Genomic DNA, 26,459 nt, shown 5'->3' with positions numbered 1-26,459 from the left:
TTTTATATAAAAGATGGCCATGTTTCCCAACAAAGGAATCAGTGGGAAAAATTTCACAGATGTTAGACTCACCCAAGCGCTGCCATCATATTCGAACAACGTCTTACAAACGCATAACAAAAATCCCACGGGCACCTTTGCGATACGCGTTCTCCATTTCCTCTAATCATCGCTGATTAATAAAGATATGTTAGTGTAGAAACACTTTTCCTAACAAATCAGCCTTGTACATGATGCCTTAAGGGATATGCTAGTCATGCGTGTACTGTCGCTGTGAGATCAAGCAAGCAACAGTACTAGGTGATGATGAAGGCACAATAATTGAAGAATCTACTACTGCTTTGACATCTAGCCGTCAATACAGCAACTATCTGACCCTTTTACCAACATGTTAAGGCAAAAAGGTCTGAACCTGGCGATGACTTGATAGTTGCCTCAAAAACGAAAATGGCTGTGATACTCTTCTAGACTTTGAGAAAGGTCTAGCTGGGCCGAGTTCAGTCAAGTTAGGACAAATACTGAAAGGCTCTGGCTCTCTTCACAAAACATGCAAATAGCACCAAATAAAAAAAGTGTCTCTAGAGCTTGCTCCTGTATGGCGGCCCGCATGTTGCTTGGTAGCTGATAAGATGGAAACAGGTTCTTCCACTAAGGAAAATACACCAGTTGAACTAACAGAAATTGTTGGACTTGAGAAAAGTATTGAACTAGGTGGCTTCATTAGTCTCCATATTATGCTGGCTTTAGCAGGTTGGATCGGGGTTCTCTAGTATCGTTGTTTTCAAGGGTTAGGACCAAGCTGCATGCCATTACCAGTAAGAAATGAAAAGGATACACCACTTACTGCAGATGGTAGAAAAACTCTATTCACCTTCGAATATCTTTATTGAGGTTTAGCTCCAAGCTCAGATGTTATGTTAATAGAATCTATAACGCTCACATCACTTCCAAGGGGGTACCCTGGCATACACAAGTGATAATACTATATACAGGACTATAGACAGGACCATGAAGAAACAAGAGCAGCTAAAACAACCGTTTTTTATTTTTTCTGATCAAGGGAAAGTTCATAACCCCACAAATGTGGCAAGGGAGAGAGTTCCAGTGATGGCCCAAGAAGTAGCAAAAATAACTTGAATCGGTTTTGCAGATATAGTGGGGTGGAAAGATGGAGGGCTTCGTACGTATGGCATAGTAACTTAAAAAAAACACTCATTTACCAGCAAGCACCCAAATTTGGACTCCAGAGCATTCCAATAGATGTATATCTAGGAGGGAGAATCCATACCAGACGAATCACAGTATTCGTGACTGTTTCAAGTCGAGCAAAGCGAAAAGTCACCGATACCTAAATGCAGTGCATCATAACAGTCCAATCAGGTTGTGATGAGAGACTGCATGATAGTTTTTCGATGTTGTATTTGAAGCCAGGTAAAGATATTGTGCACATGCGTAAAATCCCATTGCAGGTTAGACAGACTGATGCAATCTGCTCTTTCATGGACAGAGTGTTATGCACAGTAATGGCCAAATTCCTTGCAACTTTTTAGGAATGGAGTACAAGCCAAGGTCACCAGGCCACTGCGTGTCCAACCAGGTGAATTCAGCCTTCCCAAACAAAATGAACCTGGAACTCCAGCCAATTAGTTTGAGGCAGTTGTCCCTCATTCATATGGCCACCTTACACGTGGCAGTCCAAAAACCAGAGTCTTTTTTGCAACAGCATTATCTTCAATAGTTATTATCAACTTTATGTTGCCCGCATAGGATGCAGGGCCTTAGAGGAAAGGCCACACTCATGTAATCTTTTAATCATGATGGCAAGAGACAATGTATGGAGTAATCCCTTTTCAGGTTAAGAAAATTAATGAAACATTCAAAACTTCGAGGGGGTGTAGAAAAGAGGTCTTTGCCTAGGAGCACAATAGCTTTTTCTATGCTTATGACAAATACTGTATGTCCGTGGCTCGCTTTACAAAACATATATGGTTTATTTAAAAAGAGAGCTGTAGTATTTCCATACTGCCTTCTGTTGTCTCGCTAAGATACTTGTTAATCTGCAAATACACCAAAAGTGAATTTAAGTCAGCCAGTTGGACATGACAGATTAGCCTGTTGCACATTACAGATGAATAATAGATTCCTTCTGGATACAGGCAGACCATAAAGAAACTGTTTCCGTCCTGTGGAAAAACAAGCTCAACAAGCCCAGCCACTGTTTTGAAGTCATCAGAAGATCACTGACCAAAAGAAAACCAGAGTTTTGAAAACTATCTATATTAACTAGGATAAGAGTATTCCCATTGCAGAAATGGGCCAGAATTTAGTGCAGCTGCATCTTGATTCATGGCAGATCTAAACCTTCCGGTCTCCTACATTGTACCCTTGCATTACAATCCCTCGGTATTTCACATCTACTAAATCACAGGAAAACAGAAACAGTGTCAATGCAATTATTTTTTCACTTATAATAACGAATAGAATCATTCTATCAGATCACCTGGTGGAACATGGTTCTTGGGTTTTATAATCCCTTTCTGTGTGTGCATTTTGCATCTTGACAAGACTTTTATCGAATGTGTCCTCCAGACAATTGGTTTGCTACATTAGCATGTTCAGTTGACTTGGTGTCTTTGGATATTTGTCAGCCTTGGTTGTGCAAAAGAGGATGAGCAGCTCCCCACTGGAATGCTGTTCTTCCCTTGGTGAGTGTGAAGGGATCAAACCCTCCTCATCTAACAGCACTCAAAAATGGAAGCAGACTTTTGTGCCAAGTCATGAACAGCCACTCAATGTCAAATCTGTTTGGGTGAGGCTCGTAAACTGGTTCACCAAATGATGTGGCAATGCACTATGAGGTGAGATGCCCTGGAGCTGAAGGGCTTGAAGCTGAGAGTCCCCTGCAGTATCATTACGTAAAGGGAAACCTCCCTCTTTAAATTTTGTCTGATCAATAATCCTGTAAGGGACTTTTCACCAGGCTCCGCTCCAGAAGGGAGTTCAGGGAGGAACTAAAGAGTTTATCAACATGGAGATGTGTTGAATATGTTACGCCTGAGACTGCTGAGAGCTTCAAAGGAATGGATGGTCTGGTTACTGGACAGTGACCTTTTCCACAAGTATAAGTTTATACTCATCCAGCACTGAGCTACAGAGCAGGGCCTTGTATCTGGGGATTAAAAGTACTCCCAGAGGCTCTTTATCTACTATGGATTAAGTTGGAAATGAATTAGTTGAGTCAAAGGGGGGAGGGCTCACGGCAGTGAATGAAGTGATTAATATTTTTACTACGCACGCTCAATTTCTTCCTTTTGTCAAATTTGTTTCAATTCGGGGGGTAATAGCCAAGAGAATATGTTATTCTGTTCTGAAGGGAGTGTGATAAGCATATGCTGGGCAGTCCGTGGTAATCATGGAGACTTGACATGAGCTCACTGGATACAAACACAACAATCAGTGTACTCATATCAGTAGCCTGGGTCAGCTAATGTCTCTTACAGATTCTGCAAACTTTAAGCCCAACAATCCTAGCATAAATAAGACTGCAAACGTGGTTGAATAGACTTATCAAAGAACATGCACATCAGAAGAAGTAACCACAAAAAAATATTTTCAGCAGCATGGTATAAATATGTATCATGTGAAAGGGCCCACTTCAACCATCATTCTTAGGAAGAGCAAAAGCCAGAGGCAAAGACAGACACAGGATAGTGGCATGATGAAGCCACAAGGGCAAATAAATTAGTTGTATGCTACCTTGTCTCACACTTTATATTCTGCTAAATTTTCTACAGCATTGCACAATAATTGTTGTCAACATCAGAAACAGAAAGAGGCTAGGCGTAAAAGCTGTTACTTGAAAAGGCTAGTAGAAATAGATTGGAGAACAGCGCAAGGGAGAGAAATTGTGAAGGAACTTCTTAAATTGGATCTGCAGTTCCTTGCCTTAAGCATAAATATATAATATATGGGACGCATGCGAGAGGTCTAGTAAGGAAAGGACAAAACTCTGGTACTAAATAACTTTTATATAAGGTCTTGAAAAGCAGAGTGAAGACTCGGGCATGTAATAGGTACTGCGCCCATTTGATGTCCTAAAGAAGAATCCATTGTCAGAGATTTTTCACCTTTTGCTGTACATTATCTATCGCCTTTTGCTGTACACTATTTCTGCTGGCTTTAGGACTCTCTGCACTTCACCACTGCTCAACAGTAGTAAAGTGCCCTTTCCTTCTTTCTAAAAATGGGCACATTACATTGGAACTCCCTATTTGGCCTATTTAACTTTCCCATTTTATTTATTTCTTTATTTTGAAGTTTTTATATAGCGCGAACAAGACCCTTGCAGTAATCTGAGCGCTTTACAAGGCAAATGTGGGACACAGATACATGCATAGAAAAATGTAGGAGATTCAAATACATAGTGATAATTAATACAAACTGGTAATTATATTTTAGTGATAGGTAAATAGTTCAAGTACATTTAGCCATGAGAATCGACTTGGCTATAGCTACACCCTAGTTTCTGAAAATGGTTAGACAGAGTGACAACCTAATTACTATTTAAATAACGGTGACCTATGCACAAAAATACAAAGAAAGGCAAACACGCAATTGCATATTATATGCAAACAGTGGCCATCCCAAACTGCTGGAATGGAGCATCCCATACAATCGATTAAAGATAGCTGGATATGTTTTTCAGATGATGAATTTAAAAACTAGGCAGCTAGTATGTCCAGTTGATATTGTGAAAGGGGGTGCCCACAAATGGTGTTTAAAGATGTACTATACATAACAATCCTAACAAGCACTGGCGTTGCCAATAGGTTTCCCATTTGGAAAGTTGGAGCTATTGGTTTTGTAAATTACATTTTATATTTATATATTGTTATTGACAATGCCAATAACGATATATAAATATAAAATGTCATTTATAAAACCAATAGCTCCAACTTTCCAAATGCGAAACCTATTGGCAACGCCAGTGCTTGTTCTTCATGGGTTAAGCGTTGTGCCTTGCGGTGTGCTGATCTTGCAATGTGAGGTGGTTACCTAGTGGGGCATTCCAATGAAAGACTTGCACACGTTTTTGAGACTACTGAAAAGAAGGCAACGCTGTGTCAGTCACATGAGCTAGCTGTTGGTTTAGTCAAGCTTTCTCAGTCTTGTTCTGGAGCATGTGCTGCGGAGTGTTGATTATTTTGCTGTTTGACTGGCAGTGGAGGATCTGAACTGCATGGTGATATTTCAGGCTGGGCCAGGGTACTCTTTTTCCGGTGGAACATGGCTGTTGGGACCCTGTAGGCAAGGGGCTCACAGTTTCTGTAGATTTGGGGATAAGGACGTTGGACTTTCTATTACCGATTGGAAATGGGCTGTAAATGAAGGCACAGAGAGCGATATCAGACTGTCATCCTGTTGGAAGCAAATGGGGGTTGTTTTTCAGGGAAGTTGTAGATGAGAATAACGGAGAATGAACCAGGAAATTTGGAGGAAGTTGGTGTGGATTATGATGAGATTTGGCATGTTAGACTACTTGAGGCAGCTTCTGCAGTGTTAAATGTTAGTATGAATCGCTGATAAGATGCGTAGTGGGGTCAGATAAGGGGAACCTGGATGTGCGGTGCTTGTAATGGGCAAATGTGGGAGGATCTTGTTTTTGCGTTGATGAAAGCTGGACTGGAAAAAGTTCAGCATGTAATTGGCGGATACCTATAATATGTTTGAACGCATGCGTGCATAGGTGTTCGAGAATGGGTGTTGGGCCAGTGCAAATCATTCGAGTGATTGGTATACCTAGCCATGTAAACATTGTCAATATCGTTAAAAATGTAGTGCGTAGTTGTGGAAGTATGCATTCTCTCCCCCTTGCAGGGTGCATTGCACGACAACAGCACGTTGCATATGTAAATTACCGTTTACCACGGTGTGAGGTCAAAAACAAATAGTTGCAAGGCATTCCTTGTGACTGACTCCATACTACATAGAACGTGAGTTTCTCTTCCTCCCCCATTGCAAGTCCTGGGGTTTTCAAAGTAGCGTTGCGTCGCCCCCACTAACTTACTTGCTATATTAAGTCGCAGCTGGGGCTGAAGCTTATATAGACCCTTTGGCAACCAGCGAGTATCTGCCGTGCAAGCTTTCAAATCAGATCGGAGGCATGTTAACAATTCAACATACAGTAGCGGGCTTGGCTACGTATTTGTAATGATTCACTTGTACTGATGTTTGTGTTCTCGTTGTTGCCATGCTTGTTTATGACATGCACATGTTCTTTATTCTCTTGTGCGCGCCCCTCGTCTTGTTTGAAGCGCTCTTATGCCAAGTGCACATCCCCGGTTTCTAGGCACTCGCTTCCCTGCGGTTGGTTTTGGGGCCCTCCTGTGCCCGTTGCAGTTGAAGCGGTGCGTGTGGGACTGCTGGAGAGCCAGCAGTTTCTTTCTAGTGCGGAATGTTGGCGGGTTGCTGCCGCAGCCCGGGGTGACCTTACTGCCGCGGTGACGGAGCTTGGCTTGGATCCTGGCCTCGGAGTTTGCCGGTCTGTCCTGCTAGTCTTGTAGTGAGCCGGGTCTGAATGTGTCCCGCCAGACCGCGCTAGTTTATGGCAAGGATTAATAACAAGACTGAGAATGGAACGACGGAGAAGTAATGGACTGTTCTAATTAGGGCCTCGCAATGCTGGCAAATGGCCGGAGGGAAGCTGGATGGGGGCGGGAGAGCCTGGTGGGGGGGCGGGAATGCGAGGGAGGAGAAGTGTGGCAGGCGGGTTAGGGAGATGCGTGGAGGGAAGCCGGATGGGGGCGGGAGAGCCTGGTGGGGGGGCGGGAATGCGAGCGAGGGGAGGAGAAGTGTTTTAGGCGGATTAGGGAGATGCGCGTGCTTGTGTGGTCACGTGACCCGCTTTTATGGCCACGTGACCTCACATGCACTGTGAAGAAACCGCAGTGGTTTCACTAGTCGATCGAGCCCTTGAATTTTCGCCTATTACATTCGCAAGCGAATGATAATAGGCGAAACCTAAAAATAAGAGGCTTTGTTGATTGAAACTACAGGAAGTAAACAGAACAGAGATCAGGTAATAAGCGCCAATTCATTATGGAATATTACACCGAATATCAACAACTAAATAAAATTTTACATACGAGCTGGAGATTACTATGTATGGATGAACATCTAAAGCATCATATGGGGCCACATCCAAGTATAACATACAAGAAATCCCCATTACTGGGGGCCATATTGGTAGAAAATTACTTTGAACCGGGGTACAAACAGAGGAGAAGAATTGGTTAAGTACCAGAAAAATGGATTTTGGAAGTGTGGATTATGTAGAGCAGTGCTACTCAAAATACGGCCTAGGATACTTACTAATACTGCCTTCCTGACTGTTACAGGCGGCCCCCTAGTCAACATCAGAACTGGGTTTGCTGCTTGCTTCACTGAGCACTAACATTCAGAAAGATGTTAAATATACGGGCAAGTATTTATTTACAGAATAACTGAAGTTCAAGAAAGGAAGCAACTAAGGTATCCGGCACGGTATTCTACCTTTACTACGCGGTCATTACTCCGTATTACCAATACTACGCATATTTTAGTTCGCAGATGCCATTACTTAGCATGCATTTACTTGGCATGCTCCATTACTTAGCATGCATTTACTACGCATAATGGGGTTACTGTGCAAATTAAGTTGCATTTAGGTTTAGGGGTGCTGGGGTAATTTTAGGGGTCAGGGTGGGTTGGGGTTTAGGGGTTAATTTTAGGCTTCAGGGTGCTTTTAGATTTTAGGGTACTGGGGTATTTTTAGGGGCCAGGGTGGGTTAGGCTTTTGGGGGTGCATGGGGTATTTTGAGGGTTCAGGGTGCGTTTAAGGTTTTGGGGTGCTGCGGTATTTCTGGGGTTCAGGGTGCGTTTAGGTTTTGGGGTACTGGGGTAGTTTTAGGGATCAGGGTGGGTTGGGTTTTGGGGTGTATGTTGGATTTTTAGGGTTCAAGCATGCAAACTTGTTTTACCTTGGGCATCAGATTATATCAGAGCATTTAGAAGTATTTCTTTAATGTGATAGGTTTTCAAACATGAAATTAGCAACAATCATGCCCCCCATCCCCAACACATTGCCAGTAGTGAACTAAGCCAAGTTAGTTGTCATGTGACCCCTTTGGGTGACCTGGGTAGATATTATACATAGACAGCCCTATCTTATTAAATCAAACACATCCTTAACTAATGTATTTCGAGGTCCTCATACGTGATAATAAAGAAAGAGGAGATAAAGTAAAAAAAAAAAAATTTGCAAAAACTTGGATCACACAATTTTTTTTATGTGGGGAAAATGGGATTAAGACCAGGTGTTTTGGTTTCACACTGTGCTATTCAACCACTAGAAGCACATGCTTTGCTTCCCCTACCGCCTACCTTACAGCTCCTCCTACCCCCAGACCGCCACCCAGCTGCCATCAGTGCGGTCCTCGATAACACTAAGGACCATAATTTTTGGCCCATGGGAAAATGTTTGGGAGTACTTGTGATTTAGAGCATATGCTCATGGTTTCAACAAAAAAGATTATGAAACCTTTGAAGGCAAAAAGCTTGAAACTGTGGAATGGATTACTTCTCTAACTGAATGTGCGAAACACGTATTGGAATGTATATGTAGGAAAAGGTACACTGGAAACACAACAAAAAAAGTCAAAGAAAGAATAAATTAGCATTTGTGTGCAATAAAAAAAAAATCTTAACGTTACCAAATGAAGAAATACTTTCGAGACAAACATGAAGCCAACCGTAAGGAAATTATACATTATGAATTCAAACACATTATGAATAATCCAAGATGGGGGTGACTGAGGATTACCAGTAAGACAAGAAGAGTCCAAATTGATTGTACTCTTCCAACGGAAATCCCATGAGGTCACAACCTGGATGCAGAACTACATGTTCACCTCTAAAAAATATTACCACAATTCACAATGTAAATGAGGTTGATTTTATTCTCAAATCCCCTAACTAATAAAATGAAAAACTAATAAAACTAGTAGAAAACAGTGTTAGTATGCTGATGTAAATTTATGGGGCTGATCTAGCCACTTATAAATTTTCCAAGGCTTTCTTTATCAAAACTGGAATACTGCGGTCATGTTTTTCACAATTATTACTATGTTATTGCTAAATTGATATATTCATAAACTCTTGAACAGATTATGAACCCATGATGATGGTGATGATGAATATAACAATAAGAACAAGCATTTACAATGCAACGGTTTCGCCTTTTGAAAAGTTAGAGCTATTGGCATTGTAAATGACAAAATTTTCATTTATGTGTTGGTTTTGAATACAGATAAATAAATGGCATTGTCACTTACATTGGCAATAGCTTAATCTCTCGCAAATGTGAGACCTATGGTACCCTACTGGACGAGCTCAGCAGGCAGCAATTACTTGCAGACGAGTTCTATAACACAACAGCGCTGTAAATGACAAGCGTTATTATCGCGGGCGGTTGTGGTACGCATTTTATCCAGTCAAGAACGGTTTGCTTTTGTATAAATAAAACAAACAAAGCCGTTGTAATTGTGTAGCAGATCTAAGCTACCAGACAGGACGTACTGGGAGAATAAACTTTCAAATAGTTTGAAACTTTTGTATGCCGTTGGCGCAAAGACAGCCAGCCCATCTGCAGATATGTTGTGTCTGTCGCGTTGTGTGCAACTGGAAATGACATGGCATGGATGTAACTTCTGCAGCAAGTATTCAAATCTCAATATATGTATGGATTATTCAGACATACAGAGAGGGGAGGCTGAGACTTACACCGAGTATATATAGCTATATAGGCGCATACACCTATAGATCTGAGTGGTAACCTATGTGCCCCATTAGCTAGTCAAACATCTCATTTATTTCCTGACTCGCGTCTCTCTATGATAATCGAGTCAATTTTACAGGTTCTGGCACGACAAAGACATTAGCGTTAAATACTTTGCGGCTACATTCGCCCCCTTGCCATGCAACCTGCTCGATCGAGATTAAGGAAAGGGAATTTCTAATGTTTTCCCCATGGAGGAAGAAAGCACAGGAGAAGTTACACGATTTATACTCTGGCAGAGAATTCTTCCACTAGGGAGAAATTCTGCATGTGCCCGTTGTACACGTGTTGTCACACCTGGGAATATGAAACCAAGATATATTTTACAAAATACTCCTTGAATAGCCTAAAAAAAAAAATCGGAAACAGGCTGAAAATATGAGAATCGTTCTCCGTTGGTACATTTCCAACTTGTTCCCCAAATCAATCAAATGAATAAAATCGAATATCAGAATAATCTATATGGCAAGAAACGGAGCGATGTAATGGAAATAAAAAAAACTGTGGAGCTACTGAGGTCAGCTTTTGCGGGCTCACATCAGATGAAAGAAGCCACATTGAGACATTGAAAAGATGTAATACTGAGAAACTATTATGCCAGGGGATTTTACCACTATTGTCACATACCAGTTGTAGGCCAACTACCTTTTATCCAAGACACAGAACAGAAAACAATGACGAGGAAAGAGCACAAAGCACACACAAAACACTTTCACGACGCTACAAAATGCAATCTAAATCAATGAAAGGGAAACAAATGGACAAAAAGAACAGACTGCTGCTCCTGGGAAGCAAAATAAGACGGTGTTCAAACGTTTCTGTATTTATTTAAAACACTGACCAGATGAAAAAATAACTTGTGGTTCCTACTGACAGCTGAAAATGTTTCCTTCAATCAAACTATATCAATGAGCTTTAAGTACTAAAGGCAAAAATCAGACAAAAGTAAAGCATATGTACAGTCTGATCCTCAGCGCGGAACAATGTTGAAGAATCCTCTATTTCTGGAGTCTGGAGGGAAAATATTTAATTGACATCAATGAGTGATACGGAAGAAGGCCAACGGCCATTGATCATAGCGACTGTTCTTTGAAAGAAGCTAAAAGAAGAATCACACTGTCACCTTGCACTCATATCCTGCATGAAAACACTATGGTGGCAACATCTAAAGCGTGAACTTTCTTAGGTTACTGCTTGAAAGCAATAGCAAACGCGTAACCAATTAAAAAATAAAATAGTGAATCAGGAGAACATCTCCCCAGTCCAGGAAACTAAATCTGCCTGTTAAATTAATGTCAGAAAGACTAAGAATAAGCTTGCATGGTCCCATTTCCGAAAATATACGTGCGGCTTTCTCCAAGGAGGCATTACATGCTGTGTACTCCACTATTATCCTAAAACGGACCTCATCTACTCAAATGATGGCTTAAAATTATGGCTTAAAATGAATCCCAACAACGCCGTTAGACCACACCAAATAGCAAGCCTGGGAAATGGATATTACAAAAGCCGCAGCTCGAATTGACTTTCTTGCTTGCATTGAGCGTACAGCAGAGTTCAGTTGCTGTTAGGTGCATAGGTGTAACATTGATTACATTACGAAAATGTATGAATACATTGTGATTAGAGCCTTATGCGCTCAATGAAAAGAATAGGAAGACATGCACAATGAAAAAGAAAGGTGAAGCTAAATAGAATGGATGAATGGTGGAGGGGTAGAGAATGTCAGAGAGATTGCAACATGGTTAGAACAGATCCTTTACGACAAGAGAAGGTGGTGTCTAATTCAATTACACTGTCAAATAGACTGGCGGGTGAGTGTGGCCGTGTATCTCTGTGTGTGGCTGTCTCTTGGGCGTATCTGTATTTGTGCGGATGCCTCGTGCATATCTGTATGTCTTTTGGGTGGCTATGTGTGTGGATGAGGTGGGTGGGGGCCAGCAGGGCGAGCTACAGTGCAGGGAGGATTTAGATGGAAATGAGGGAAGAGAGACGATCGAAAGAGGACGAGAGAAAGATGTGCCGAAACAGACTTCGAAAGAGGGGAACATGAAGGAGAGAGAGTGATTGGCGGAATGAGAGCCATCGAAAGGGGGGGGGCATGAGGGAAAGAGAGAGTGGCACAGGACGAGCGAATGGGGAGAGGGGTACTAGAAAGGGTATTAGGGGGACTCAGTCTGAGAGAAGTGAAGGGAGAGCGGAGGGTGAGGGGCAGGAGAGAGCGGGTATCTCGAGACAGCGTTTCTCAAGCTGCTGATCCGGTCGCATAGCTGCCGGTGGTGCAGCGGCACTGGAGCCACTGCTGAGGCAGGAGGGCTCCAGCCAGCAGAAACATTCACCAAAGGAAAGCGTCAGGCCCCAGGGGCCCCCAAGTGCAAACTCTCTATAACTTGGGGTGTCTAGTTCTACTTTGGATGTTCAGCTGAGCAACCTCAACCTGCATGTGTGCTGCTGCTCACCTCGCACTTGAAAGAATATATTTATATATATTTGTTTTTACTGAAGAGGAGGATAGGATTCCGTGCAGTAACTCAAACAGTGATGCAGTGGTCCTGTGCGAGGGGAGGAACGGGGGTGGGCCCAAGTGTCCCGCCCCCGGAGAGAGCCAGCAGCAGGTGACGGCAGCGAGGAGCCGGGCTCCGTGCCATGGATGAATGAGCGCCTGGAGGCCAGCCAGGCGGGATCTTGGCGCATTACTACGTAGACGCTAGGTAACATTACACGATGCACACAGAGTCTGCAGGGCGATGGCGCACGCGCCGTTGTGAACCCTTCACAGGTGTGACCACCTCCCCGCGCATTCTTCACTTCACTGTGATTGGACATTGAGGTGCACTTTAAACACCCGTCGACCTCTGCCCCGTGTTGTTGAGGTTCCACATCTCAGCTTTGTTGTACTTGCATTTCATTTAACAAACATTCATACTGCTCCAAACCCAAGAGCTCCGACCCTCAGCCCCTGGCCCACCCTGACACTGCTGAGGCAGGAGGGCTCCAACCAGCAGAAACATTCACCAAAGGAATGCGTCAGGCCTCAGGGGCCCCCAAGTGCAAACGCTCTATAACTTGGGGTGTCTAGTTCTACTTTGGATGTTCAGCTGAGCAACCTCAACCTGCACGTGTGCTGCTGCTCACCTCGCACTTGAAAGAATATATTTATATATATATTTGTTTTTACTGAAGAGGAGGATAGGATTCCGTGCAGTAACTCAAACAGTGATGCGGTGATCCTGTGCGAGGGGAGGAACGGGGGTGGGCCCAAGTGTCCCGCCCCCGGAGAGAGCCAGCAGCAGGTGACGACAGCGAGGAGCCGGGCTCCGTGCCATGGATGAATGAGCGCCTGGAGGCCAGCCAGGCGGGATCTTGGCGCATTGCTACGTAGACGCTAGGTAACATTACACGATGCACACAGAGTCTGCAGGGCGATGGCGCACGCGTCATGAGGCTCCCAGAGCAGGCTGGTTGTAATGTCTGACGCGGAAGGCACACGGAGCCGATGCACTGAATACCTGTTCCTACAGTTTCCACCGCCACATCTGCGTACACCCCTCAAAGCACATGGGGTGCTGCCTCCTTCTTCGGCAGCTTGTATAGCGCCTCTTACTATATGTTGCTCCTATGGGCGGACGTCCCGGTCCTCCCAGAGCGCATCAAGCACAGACAGCAAAAGTGTTAGAGAGACGTCGTTTGGATCAGCTACGTCTCTTTCCTGGCTTGCTTGACAGGAAGAAAGCATCGAGTACTAAATCCCAGGAAAAAGAAACCAGCGGACACCATGAAAACAAGCACCTACGGGCACACGGGGAGGGGGGGCGGGTAGCGGGAGGGGGGGCGGGAAAGGAACGGACAGCGGGAGGGGAGGGGGTGGGGAGACGAACACTCACCGGACTTCTTCCGGCGGCCGTGGTCGGCATAATGAGGAAAACAAACACCCCAAGAAAAAAAAACGAAACTCCGCCCACCGCCGCGATGACGTCATCGCAGAGGCGGAGAGGGAAAAAATCGCGGGAACGCCCCCGAATCTGGTCCGTGAATGACGGACAGATCTCTGTTCCAATGGCTAGCCTCCATTTATGGAGCTAGCCAATGGGACAGGGGGGCGTATTCCAGAGTCCTTACTGAAATCAAGAGTTTTCTCTGGAGGCGGAGCTTACGCTCCGTTCTCCAGGCGAAACCTAAAAATACTCAGAAATCTTGCACATTATTGATTAAATTGTAATTTCAAAAACGAAAATGTTGGGGAAATAATTTTAAGTTAATGTATATAAAAATGTGATTGCGCTTTCCGCATTAAATTGAAAGAAAATCTAGAAAAAAAATTGAAGCAGGAGCACAAGTTGTAAAAAATGTAGAGTTACCTTGTATGGGAAAATAGTGGAAGTTTTGGGGGCTGTACAAGAAAACTCTGGGTGACAAATGTTGAGAAAGTGAGAAAAGACTCTTGTTAGGTAACAAAGAGAAAATTGTGCCATGGTCCAGTAGAACACAGTGTATTGTCGAAACTCGTTGACCATTGTTGATGGGGGTGATAATTTTTAATAAAGATGAATAAAGTATTTTGGACATCCTTGTTGGTGCTGCTCCCTTCCTTGTGTACAAGGATCTATGGAATGAATATACAGACACACACAGACAGGCACACTCTTCAGAACATAATTGTCCTTTTAAGGTGTCCCCACCAGTTTAATCTCAGGCTCATTATATACACCCCACCTCCCCCCAAATAATTTAGATAGACATCACTGACCTTGATAACCACTCTGCTGGATATAAGGTCCTTATGGGCTGCCAGCTGAGTAAATGTGGCGTTACAGCTATATGCGTATTTCCACTATACGTCTGATAAACACTGCAATTTAAGGGAAATACATTTTTACTAATAGAAGGGGAGTCCCCATCTTGAATAGGGAGAGTTCATGTGCATGGCTCTGTTTGTAACCTCTTGTACTGCCTAACATTTAAAGATTCCCTCAGCAATTGCTCTTCCAGCGCCCAGCATGAGGCGGGGTAATCCGTACAGCGCCCCCATGCTGCCAGTGCGTGCACGGCGCTCAGCTCCGTCACAAGCAGCCTGGCACAGCGAGCCAGTGGCGCGTCACTGGCACCACCCCTGCTCTCGACTGAGCCCGCCTCCCTCCCTCGTCCCTGCCCCTGGCTCTCACCTGGGTGTGCGCGCCCTCCGGGGCTCTCCTCCCCGCCGCCGCGGCCAGCAGCAGCCTGCTGGTGGCATGGAGGGTGCTGCCGGGCGCGGTCTGCGCCGGATCCTTCTGCCCGTTCAGGTGGGCGGTGACCATGCTGGCGGGCGCCTTGGCGGGCAGCAGCGAGATGGCGAGGCTCTGGTGGAGGCCGGGCTTCACGGCGCTACCTACGGCCAGGGCGCAACTCCGCACGGCCAGCTTCTGCGGGAGAGAAGGAAGGAGAAATGAAGCCCACTTTAGGAAAACAGCACCTCCCCGTACCCGCTGCCCCTCCCTTCACACCTCGGCTCACACGCGAGGCGGCCGTGAACTGAAGGCTCTCAGCGCTATGCCTCTCCATGGTGATAGCGTGCAACGCCCCCTAGGCAGAGCTGAGCCCGCTGCAGAGAGCACACCACAGCGCCCTGTATGTCAGAGGTAACTCCTGCAAGGACCTGCACACGAGACGTGCAGGACCCATGCAGGAGAGTATCATTCATTCAAAGTGCAAACTGCAATAGTGCCTAGTGGAGCTATGCTGTTGGAACATCAGGAGTGCTGCACTGTATCCACGGATGGGTTTCTGGGCACTACAGTAAGGATCCAAGGAAGGAGTACAACTGGAGAGCAAGCAATACCCATATCCCAAAACTGCATGACAACTGGAAATCTAGGCTGTGGACTGCAGGAAGAGCTGGTGTTCTTTTCAGGAGCGTTTGTGTAGGAGGTCAGAGTAATGATGCCCTCGGAGCCCGGGTCTGGCTGAGATGCCCATGGTACTGACTGCGTCTGCCTGCGTTCCTAACTGACTGGCTGGGTGGAACGTACCGGGCGCTGCGTGAGTTTCCCCCCTAGCCTGACTGGGATATCCAGACCGCTAGCAGTAAAGCCGTGCCCTCACTGCCCGCTTACACAGATGGCTGCGCCGCCCGGAGCGGCGACGAGACATGCACGGACTGCCAACCCCACACGCATGGCTGAGCTGCCCATGGTTCGGAAGAAGGCTATACTGGGTTGTTCATGGCGCTGGTCACCGAGGCATGCCCTGGCACACATCTGAGCCGTCCACGACACACGGTCACTTTTAACTCGTGGCGCGCGGCATGGCTGAGATCTCCACATGGCACTCATTTGTTCGGCTGGCCATGGCACACGCATCTGACTGTCCTGCTCATATTACGCGCACTGCGCACCTGGCTGGGGTATTCCTGGTGCTAACGTCGATCTGTGGCTTTCTTGGGGGTCGAGAACCAGGTGTGCGGTTCACGGAGCTCCATAGTTTTGGCAGCAGGTGTCCAGATCTGTGCCAGAATTAGGATACCTCATCATGCACACTACCTACACCCGGGGCTTTAATTAACATTTGACCAGCGGGAGCCTCTTGCACGGAAAGGTTTTATTTATCTTGAACTAAAGCAACACACCGGAAATTCTAGCAATTGACCTTTCATGTCATAAATACATGTATTCGATGTTCGTTTCGTATTTTAAAGGGGGGTTTCGTGCCAGTCCCTCAATCAAACAGGATTTAGAGTTAATGCATCGAATCAAACATTTAACGTACAACATTCAGTGTTCTACTTTTTGCTTAGCATGCCTTTTAGAAAAAATGTCCCAAAGTTATACAGTACATAAAAGCATATTTAAATCAATATTAAATCCGGTATTAAACAACTTTCTGATGTGTGAAACATTTAGGCAGGTTTTGTACTCGCATTTGCCAAGGCAGTGAAACTAAATCTAGCACAAATGTAGTGAGGAAAGTGTAATCCTCCATATATTATGTATAACCGTGCAACCCTCGCGTTCTGTTATTACGACAGACAGTACAACATAACAATGAAACAGTGCTGACTGCCTGTTTAACAAAAGCAATATGCTACTTATTACCATTATTAAGGGAGGGGAGGGGCATGAAAACCCAATGGAGGCTTCGTCTTGCCTGAGTACTGGCCCGCTACACCCACACCAGTTGTAATAAATAAACAATGTTTCCTATTTTACTTTAAGCAGCTCAGAAGAGGAGTACATCACGAATTACTTTTTTGAGAGCTCTGCACCCCAACCGGTTCAAATGTCACAGGAAGTCGTGGTTTCTGTAAACTTCTCGACTTTCTGCGCCAAGGGCGCCACATTAACTACAGCGCAGCTAATGTCGCCATCTGTCAATGGCGTACCCGGATTATCTCCCCTCAGCGCCTAGCGCCACAATGTGCTCCGGGGATCTTTGTCTCGACTCTCGACTTTAATCTTTATTCATCACGCTATCTTTGAATTTACCAACCTTTTAAAGTAAAAGAAAACATCAAGCGAGTTCCCCAATAAATTAATATATACCTTTGAAAAGTAACTTTTTCCAGCCTAAAAAAATGTGAATCTCTCTTGTTTGTCTGCCTCCACACAGAAAATACAAAATAGGCATGTTATATTTATAAAACCGTAGACATAAAGAGTTATACTCAATTAATCTAATCATTCATTCGATTAGGCGTTTTGTAAAGCGTGTAAGTATTTCCTTTCGGTTACACTAGAGAACTGTATTAGGCAAAACAAGGTTGGAAGTTTCTATCGGGGTTCGCAACATTACCACAGCCAACCTTTCCAAGTATAGGGTTCTCCCTCCCTGCCCCATGCCCTCGCGTACACCAAATATTACGCAGTCTCCATTAGAATTCCAGTGACAATAATTCAAGACCAGTGACTGATTACAATCCAGGGGTGCACAGAATCCAACACTCCAACAGAACTCCCAGTGCTTAATTTGTGCCAGCCGCCACTGGTGGGAGGCACCAGCACTCACTTTTGAGCATCAGAACTTATTTGTCATCATCTGACTTTAACCTAGAACAAGACGGAGAAAGGCAGAAAACAGTGACAGAGGGAGCAAACAAGGGTGACAAAGAACCTGCAATAGCGAGATAAAGGAATAGGAAGTATTGCAGAGAGGCCGAAATGGAATTAAGAATATATATTAAAAAAACAGGGGAAGACGAGGAAAGTCAACAAAAAGGGCCTGTCCTCCTACTTATCAAATTACAACTAACAAAAGAAGCCCCATCCGTTCTGATGTAACCTAACCCTCCACAGAATGGTAAGAAAACCCTTTGGTTTTCTTAGGTAACCCTCATCCACTAGGGTTGTCCCTTGGTGACATGAGTCATCATCAGGTTCTTCCTGTTCCACTGTGGAACAGGGCGTGCTGCGACCTGCGAGATACATGGGAGCGCTGAATGGAATATTATAATGATGAAAGTGAATAGGAGTGGGAGGGGTCTTGTGTAGAAGGTTAAAATACCTGCCTAGTAGGTTAGTGAATCCTTTAATCCTCCAGATGGTATTCTTAAAAAAACACAGGGAAAAATGGGAGGTCTAGGTGACAAGGTATCTGCCTTCCTACAGGTCTATAGGTCCCCATGGATTGTCATCAGGACCGAAGATTGAACTCCCTGATTCCACTCCTCAAGTAGTGCTCATCAACAATTCCAGCACACACTCTGCATGCTAAATGATAAGTATAAACTGACTGCACCTACTTGATGTCACGGTTTGATACCTACTTGGTATTACTGCTTAATACACATATGTGATAAAACGCATGCTTCATGGGTTCTCCGGTGGCAAGGGACGCTTGTAATCACACTTACACCAAACACCGTGGGACCCATGAATATACCATTCAGCTCTGTTCTGTAGTGGAACGAGAAGAACCAGATGATGAAGCATGCCACCAAGGGGTGACCTTGGTGGATGGGGAATTAAGAGTAGACAGACTTCGAGTTTGCCAACTTTGGCATTAGGGAGCAGAGTCGTAAGGAAAAACAGCTTCTGCCCCTTTTTTTTACAAATTACTCAAACATTGGGCTCCACCCTGATAGCTAGCAAGCATTCCCCCTTAAATAGAACCTATATACATGGTTTTCTTAAGGATAGTGGTAGTGCCCTACTCATAGGGCTTACCAGTGTAGTGTAGTTCCTATATTCCCAATTAGCTCTGCGCATTGGAATAATATATCCTATAGATTTGACGTAGGACTTATGTCAATAGGTCTCTATCGAATATACTAAACTTAATTGTGTGTGTGCCAGCTAATTCAGAGGTCATTAGAAACTCTCGAATACACAAGAAGGGATTAGTTTCTGACCGTATAAACATGACAACTTTGTTTCCCAAGAATAAGAATATATCTCTCAGAGTCGCGGAAACAATAGATAACTAGTTCACTTAGTCAATCGTGCATGCTTTGTTTTTACAGAGTTGCAAAGAAATAGTGAGACGGCGTTTTCAATAAAAAGGGTTTATTGAACAGTCTTCTTTCTCGTGCAAGAGAATTGAACTGCTACAATCGTTAGGCAGACTACAAAGTATAATGCGTACAGTACAAACAGTAATATGAAATAACACTGTAAGAGCATTGTATGGTTTCTAAGCCATATAAAAATACATACATAAATAACAGACTAAAATACTTAACTGGTACTTCTAAAATACGCCTACCCCAATGTACCTAACCTAGGTCTAGTAAGAGGGAAGAAGTAAGTATGGTCTTTTGCATACGTTTAGTTTTTGCCAAGAATCTACCAAAGGTTTCTTTGGGTTTTAATCAGCTCCATACCTTAGAATGAAGGAGGCCTGGTATCTCTGTCTCGGGACTCGATTTCCCAACACCCCGCAAGGGGAGCCGGAAATACTGGAGCTGGATTCTCGTCAGGAGAAAAGCAGCTTCCTGATCAGTGCGTCAGCTGGAGAGTCGGCTTCCTTCGGCACTTGCTGTAGCGAGCTGCGTCGGGCAAGTAGGTCTTCGAACTGCTCTGAACCACCGTATCTTGCTATAGCAAGTGAAGGTATATTTATACCTTGAAGGTGTTTAGGAATGCCATACTTTGATGTAAAGTCGGGCATATGAACATCATGTAAATGTAAATGTAGTTGAGCTTATATAGCGCACAGCTACCCGCAGTGGGTTTCCCAGCGCTTGCTTAGGGAACCCTTCCTGGTATTCCCCTGTGAGATAGCAGGGTATCCACAAGGTGAAAGTCAGGCATCCCGCCGCGAGGGGCCGTTGTGGAGATTAAGCAAGCTATTGCCCAGAGTCGCAGAGTGTGAACCCGTGAGTCGAGGAGGCACCGGGGCGAGAATTATCGAGTCCGTGGAATTTTTAGCCCAAGACCCCGCCGAGGCGGGGAATTGAACCCTGGTCCAGGACCGATCTCAGCTTCCGGGTCTGCTGCCTCTAACCCCTGAGCCACACTTCTCCACGCTGCCTCTAACCCCTGAGCCACACTTCTCCACGCTGCCTCTAACCCCTGAGCCACACTTCTCCACATGAATGAACCCCTGGGGAATAGTTGTTCATAGTAAAGTAACTGAGTTCTTGGAGAAATCAATATTCAAGCAAGGGGAAGTTCCCTAACCGCTTAAGCTGGTTTTCTGTGAAATCGTTGTGGCATTTGGTAAACGGATTGAAGTACCCATGCCTGTATTTGGGTAGCATGGGCTATGCCTAAATAAGGGCTTGCTTTCTATGCCTATATAAGGGCAACGTGAATTGTACCTATAAAAGGGCATGAATCAGAAAAATTCAATCAGAGCCTAAAACGCCACACAACACCAGTATAGTTCAATGAGCATGGTGGCAATCGGTGCTGTATTCAATTTGGTAAATAAAGTGCCTAATTCACCAGGCCCACTGGTCACCAATAGCCTTCATTATGACACCCAACATTCAGTTGTTGAGGCACAATTCTGAACCCTGGAGTTCAGTGCATTGGCAGAAGGCAAACAAGTACGACTTTCATCGCCTGTCTCTCCGTATACCCTTCGCTTTAGCAGCTACAGCAGGGATGGGATTCTTTAAGGGCCTCTTCAGTTTGCAACTCACAGACAAAAGCTTATAATTAATGCTATAAACCAATGCAGCCCCAATAGAAGATCAAGCAGGAGGAAGAACAAAAGCTGGGTAATAGACAAGGGAAAGGAATACTGAATGAAATGGTGCAAAGGATGGATGGGTGCGTGGTTGGATAAATGAGTGGGTAGCTGGATGAGTGGGTGATAAGATGAATACATGGTAGATGGATGAACAGGTAAAAGGATGTCAGAGTGACGGGATGTATGAACAGATGAAAGAATGGCAGATTAAAGGGATGGACAGGTGAAAGGGTGGCAGAGTAAGGGATGATGGATGGTTGAGTGGGTGAAAAGGTGAGTGAATGGCTGTCTGAGTGGATTATGAGTGAATCGAAGCCAGCATGGAATATGAGTGAATGGATGGCAGAGTGGCTGTATGGATGATGGATGGAAGAGCGAATGGATGGCATAGCGGATGGAAAATGGATAATGGATAGAAGGCAGAGTGGATTTATGGAAGACGGAGTGGATTTATGGATGGCAGAGCGGATGGATGGACGGGGAAAGATTGAGTGATCAAGATTAAAACGCATAAAGGGGTGGCGGAATGTAAAGGTGGAAAAGTGGATTATCAGTGGGTGGATGGAAGGGTGAAAGGATGAATAGATAGATGCATGGAGAGAAGAGACAAGGGAGCTCTTCTAGGGAGGGTTGGCGTCACTTGCTTGGTGCCATCAGAGCTTTAGTTCAAAGTTTGGGGTATTTTAATTTTCTGACTACTCCCTTGCTTTAAGATGGCACATTTGGGGTTGAGATATCAACTCAACGTCGCTGGCCCACATGCTCTTTGTATTAACTCTCTTTACTCATAATGCCCCAGCTTGTCCAGGCCCACGCTTTCTCTGTTCTCTGTAACCAGCATTTTGTTGTCTATGAACTCATTTTCAGCTACAGCAGCATAAATTGTTTTCAATTTGACTCAAACCTTTCCTTCGGAGTGCATAATGCTTCCTCGTACAAGAAGAGGGGCTGATATGCCCCTGAGTTAAACCCTGAAGTTTTCAAAACTGTAGCTTCTTAGGGCCCTGAGCCATCATTGGTTTGGAAGAGGGCACTTATTTCTGGACGTTGGCTGTACACACATACAGGCCATTTAAGGCATGGAGTTTGTTTGAATTGTGATGCAGATCTGCTACCCCCAATAGTTACCTGATCAATAGGTAGGATCAAAGGAGTTTTGATCAGTATTAATTTTGAGGTGAGGATGCAATTTACAACTTCCCGCCCCAATTATCATGTGTGAGAAAAACAATCACGTATAGTTAAACAATAAGACCCTGCTAGCTACTTTTAAGGCCAAGCATTTATCAACACACATAGTATTCCATTATTGACTTCGCTGAGTTGAAATGCTGTAGGACAATGTATTGGTAAGGAACGCCACCTCTGTAAAAAGTATGCTTTCAAAGTCCAGAAGTAAGGACTGACCATGTTTACTTACAGCCCCATATATACACACCACTCTTTACTGTAGGCAAGAGTCTGGAAGCCATCACACTGAGGTTGCTCTTTGTATAGTCAGTTGCTTCATTTTATATAGGTTTTGACATTCGCATTATCTTTGAGAACTATAATCCATGTATTTTTGTTGTCTTGCAAGGCCAACGTTATGTGGCACCAGAGTCTATGTTACAGAGGTAAAAAGGGAAGAAAGTGGAAGATGTGGGCAAGAATGTGGAGGAGAAGGAACTTTAGGGGATAAGCCTTCTCTGTGGGTATCAGAAGGTGTAGGATAATAGTGCTTCCGCTCCTAAAGAAACTATAGCATTTCTCCCATTGGAAATCATTGTACTGGTCCATTTTCTGGATTTCGATTCCTTCAACTCGCCATTTCTGCTAATTCATATTGTGGTTATGCACCTCTTTAGCTAGTTTGCACACCTAGTTGGGATTATATTCTTGACGATAGTTTGCAGTCCAGCACCAGGAAATGTTGCATCTGTTACACATCAGGAATGGAACTGTGGTGTCAGGAGACAAGGGTCAGATATTTGCATGGCCTAAAGGCACAAAGAAGCTTGTCACAAAAAGAGAAACCACAAGTTTCAGTACTGGAGGACATCCCTAGTTCTTATAAATTGGAAGGGATTTGATCGAGTTATGCGATAGTCTTTTTGCGTGAGAAATCGGCTTTCAGATATCTAAAGAGCAGCAGTGCTAGCATTTATAGATAACATGGTACCATCCACCAGGGTTAATAAATGTTAGCACCAAACAGATATTCGAGAAAGAAACGTTTAACATGTGTTTTTTTTGCATTGTGAAGACAAGCACCACTCTACAGCCTATCCCTGCATTTAGCTGAAACAGCACGACTGTTCCTTGTTCCTCAACCAACGCAGAACGAGAACTACAATAGATGGCAGTAGTAAAATGCTGGCATTTTACTATTGTCATCTATGAGCATTTCTGTGCACCTTAATGCGTAATACACTTCACTTTACAGCCAATGGCTATATGAGACCCAATATTCATACTCACAGGATCCGCCTTTGCACAACTTGTTATCTAGTGATTAGGAGTGGGCGTAACTCTCGTAATTTGCTGAAATGTAATTACGCAAAATTACAACATAATTACATAAGATTATGAAGAATTACGTTAGGAGTGTAACCAAGCATTTAGTGCTATTTTCTCAGTCACAATGTTCCCTGGAATCCAAAATAGACCAAGGGATGCATTTTGAACTAAAAAAATAGAGCATAAAGGAAACTGAAAACGAACAGCAGCAGCCGTTCACAAAGTTCGCTGTGCTCCTGCAGTACAATTTTTGTGCCAAAATACTCAATTAAGGGAACGAGAATAATAGCATAATTTTCATTAATTTTGTGTCAGAAATGTAACACGAAATTACCAAAATCCTCATAACTGCCTTCTATTACCTACTTAGGACATACCTGTGCCCCTTGCGGCCCATGCTCCTGAGCACGTGAGGCTCCCTGCCGCACTCTCCAGCTGCTTCTCCATCTTCACTCTCATTCTTCCTCACTCTCTCTTTTGGTTGTCTGTCATTGCCGTTGGTTCTCTTTTTGCCTTGTTTCTCGTCTCTTTATCTGTTGGCCAGTTTTTCGGCCATTTCACACTTTGAAAGGGAATGAATGGGACTTGCACTGCTGATTCCTCGGTGATATACAAAATATTTATGGTCTGTGGCGTGCTGTTGAGGTATCGCTGTCTGTGCTCTACAGCGTGGCTAACTACAAAGTCTATTGCAAAGCTACCCCAGCAAGGGGGTAGTCTCCTCCAAGCACTGCGTGAAGAACGAGTCTTTGTGCACTTGATGATTTTAATAACGTTTTTGAAAACATACATTTTTTTTACTCAAAGTCTTTGAAATTATAGTCTCTGTATCAACGCATTATATTCATGGTTGTAAACACATCAAACATTTCATCCATAACGTTCGTGATAGGTTTTAGTGTTCCCAATGCATTTCGGGCTCTAGTTCAGCCCTTCATCAGGGGATTACTCTACAAGGAGAAAAAAGACATAAAAGGCTATCAGCCTCAACTGTTGCTGTTGAACAGCAACAGTTGAGCCCGAAATGCATTGATACAGAGACTATAATTTCAAAGACTTTGAGTAAAAAAAAATTATGTTTTCAAAAACTTTATTAAAATCATCAAGTGCACAAAGACTCGTTCTTCACGCATTTCACACTTTGTTCATGCCTGTTATCACTTGGTTTCCACTCTCTCACTGTCCTCTTTTACACCTACTAAGTCACTCTCTGCCCTTTCACAATGTTTCACTCTGACCTCTCACTCTAACTCTCGTTTCTTGCTTCTTCTTTCTTAGTTCTTTCATAGCTATTAGTTTTTCATCAAGTTTGTTCTTCCCATTTTTCACACCTTGCACGTCTCCTTTTTTTTATTTTGCTCATTTTTTGTTACCATTTTGCTCTTCTCTCCAATTTTATGAGTTATTTCCGCTCTGTTTTCAGCTCCTTTCACCTCGTGTGAGCTCCTTACCTTTTCCCGCATTGCTGCGCTCTCCTGTCCGCCTCCCAGCACTGCCCACCACCCCGTTTTCTTCCCACTACCAGACTTATTTTATGGCAGCAGCAGCGCGGACCAGCCATTAAGCAGGAGCTTCCTGGCCTCCTACGACCAGGCAAGGCTTTACCCCTCCTGTACATGTGGGGCTACCTGCCTCGCCCTCTGACTACTTCTCCACTGTTGCGATCTATCTCTTGCTCAATCCTCTCACTCTTGTCCACTCTCTCTTATGGTTGTCTGTCATGGCTGTTCGTTCTCTGTTCATCTTGTTTTTTGGCTCGGTTTTTGCTCTGCTTATCGGTCTACCAGTTTTTTCGGCCATTTCACTGATTTTTTTATGCCTTTATAGCTTGGTTTTCACTCCCTCAATGTGCCCTTTTGCACCTGGTCCTTAATTCTCTCTTTTTTCTCACACTTTTACACCTTTGCTTCTCGCTCTTTAACTGTAATTTCTCGCTTCTTCATAGCTCTAATTTGCACATATAGTTTCTTCTCCCCCTTTTCCCGCACTATGTTCATTTTTCTTTTTTAATCATCTTGCTAATTTCGTTGTGTCCCCCGTCTTCGCCCCCCCTTGTTATTTTCACTTTTTCTTGCTCCGTTTCCTACCGTATTTGCCTCCCGCACATATTTTCCCAACTTGTTGCCCCACCTACTGCTCCTACTTGCTGGTAGGTGCAACAGGGACGTACCACTGCCAAGCTGTGTGTGCCCGCCTGTGCCCCAGCGTACAGCCAGCGCAGGAACCTTGGTTTTCCTTCCTAAAATGCTACCCCACCATGACCCTCCACACGCTCAACCCTGAATACTGCTGGGTGCACGGCTGATGCGCTGCACCGCACAATACCAAGGAGGCATCCTCCTGCAAACTCTCTTTAGCACCCACCACTGCACTGACAACACCCAACACCAGACCCGCTCACAATCACACACACCAAACTCCCACTGCACTGTACTCCATCCTATCGTGCATTCTCCTGCGTACTCCTCGACATCCGCTCTCACCAAACACAATACTTAACTAGGACCTGCTCCCCAAGTCTGCCTCCGGCTTCGCTAAAGCTATCCCACCTGGGTACAAGATCACCAGTCGACACAAGCCTGAAGGCGGCATTGCCATAGTCTGTAAGGATTCCATCAGAGGCACTACCACTGCTGGTGCAAACCCCAGCAACATTGAGCAGCTGACCTTCAAGGTCCACATCATTGCCAAGTTCAACCTGAGTGGCGCCCTCTTCTACTGCTCAGTGGTTCCATGCACCAACTTCGCAAGCACTGTGGCGTACTACGTCTTACCCTCCCCCCATCCTCGGCTCAAGCACTGTCATCCTCCTAAGAGACCTCAAATTCTACCTGGAAGACCACACTGATCCAAACATCTGGCCTAATCCAACATGTGGAAGGGCCGCTCACACTGCCTGACACCATCTGGACCCAATATGTATCACCTTTAGTGACATCACAGTTAACAAGCTTAACCTGATCACCTGGTCTGACCACAC

At 44.5% G+C, this 26,459-nt stretch overlaps 1 protein-coding gene across 6 annotated transcripts in view; it reads right to left on the bottom strand.

Moving 5' to 3' along the window:
* Positions 1 to 26,459, bottom strand: part of PHF21B (PHD finger protein 21B) — a 428,073-nt gene that overhangs the window by 166,979 nt on the left and 234,635 nt on the right. For 4 of the 6 annotated variants that reach the window (XM_078673841.1, XM_078673842.1, XM_078673840.1 and 1 more), the window contains one exon: positions 15,037 to 15,273. The exons of the other annotated variants lie outside the window; for them this stretch is intronic. In XM_078673841.1, coding sequence (XP_078529967.1) covers positions 15,037 to 15,273 — 237 coding nt within the window. The remainder of the gene's footprint in view (positions 1 to 15,036; positions 15,274 to 26,459) is intronic. 6 annotated transcript variants of the gene reach the window in all.

Source organism: Lissotriton helveticus, chromosome 1_1 (genome assembly GCF_964261635.1).
Source record: "Lissotriton helveticus chromosome 1_1, aLisHel1.1, whole genome shotgun sequence".
In the NCBI taxonomy this organism is placed as follows: domain Eukaryota; kingdom Metazoa; phylum Chordata; class Amphibia; order Caudata; family Salamandridae; genus Lissotriton; species Lissotriton helveticus.
The sequence above is the reverse complement of the archived record's forward strand: the minus strand, read 5'-3'. Positions and strand labels throughout refer to the sequence as shown.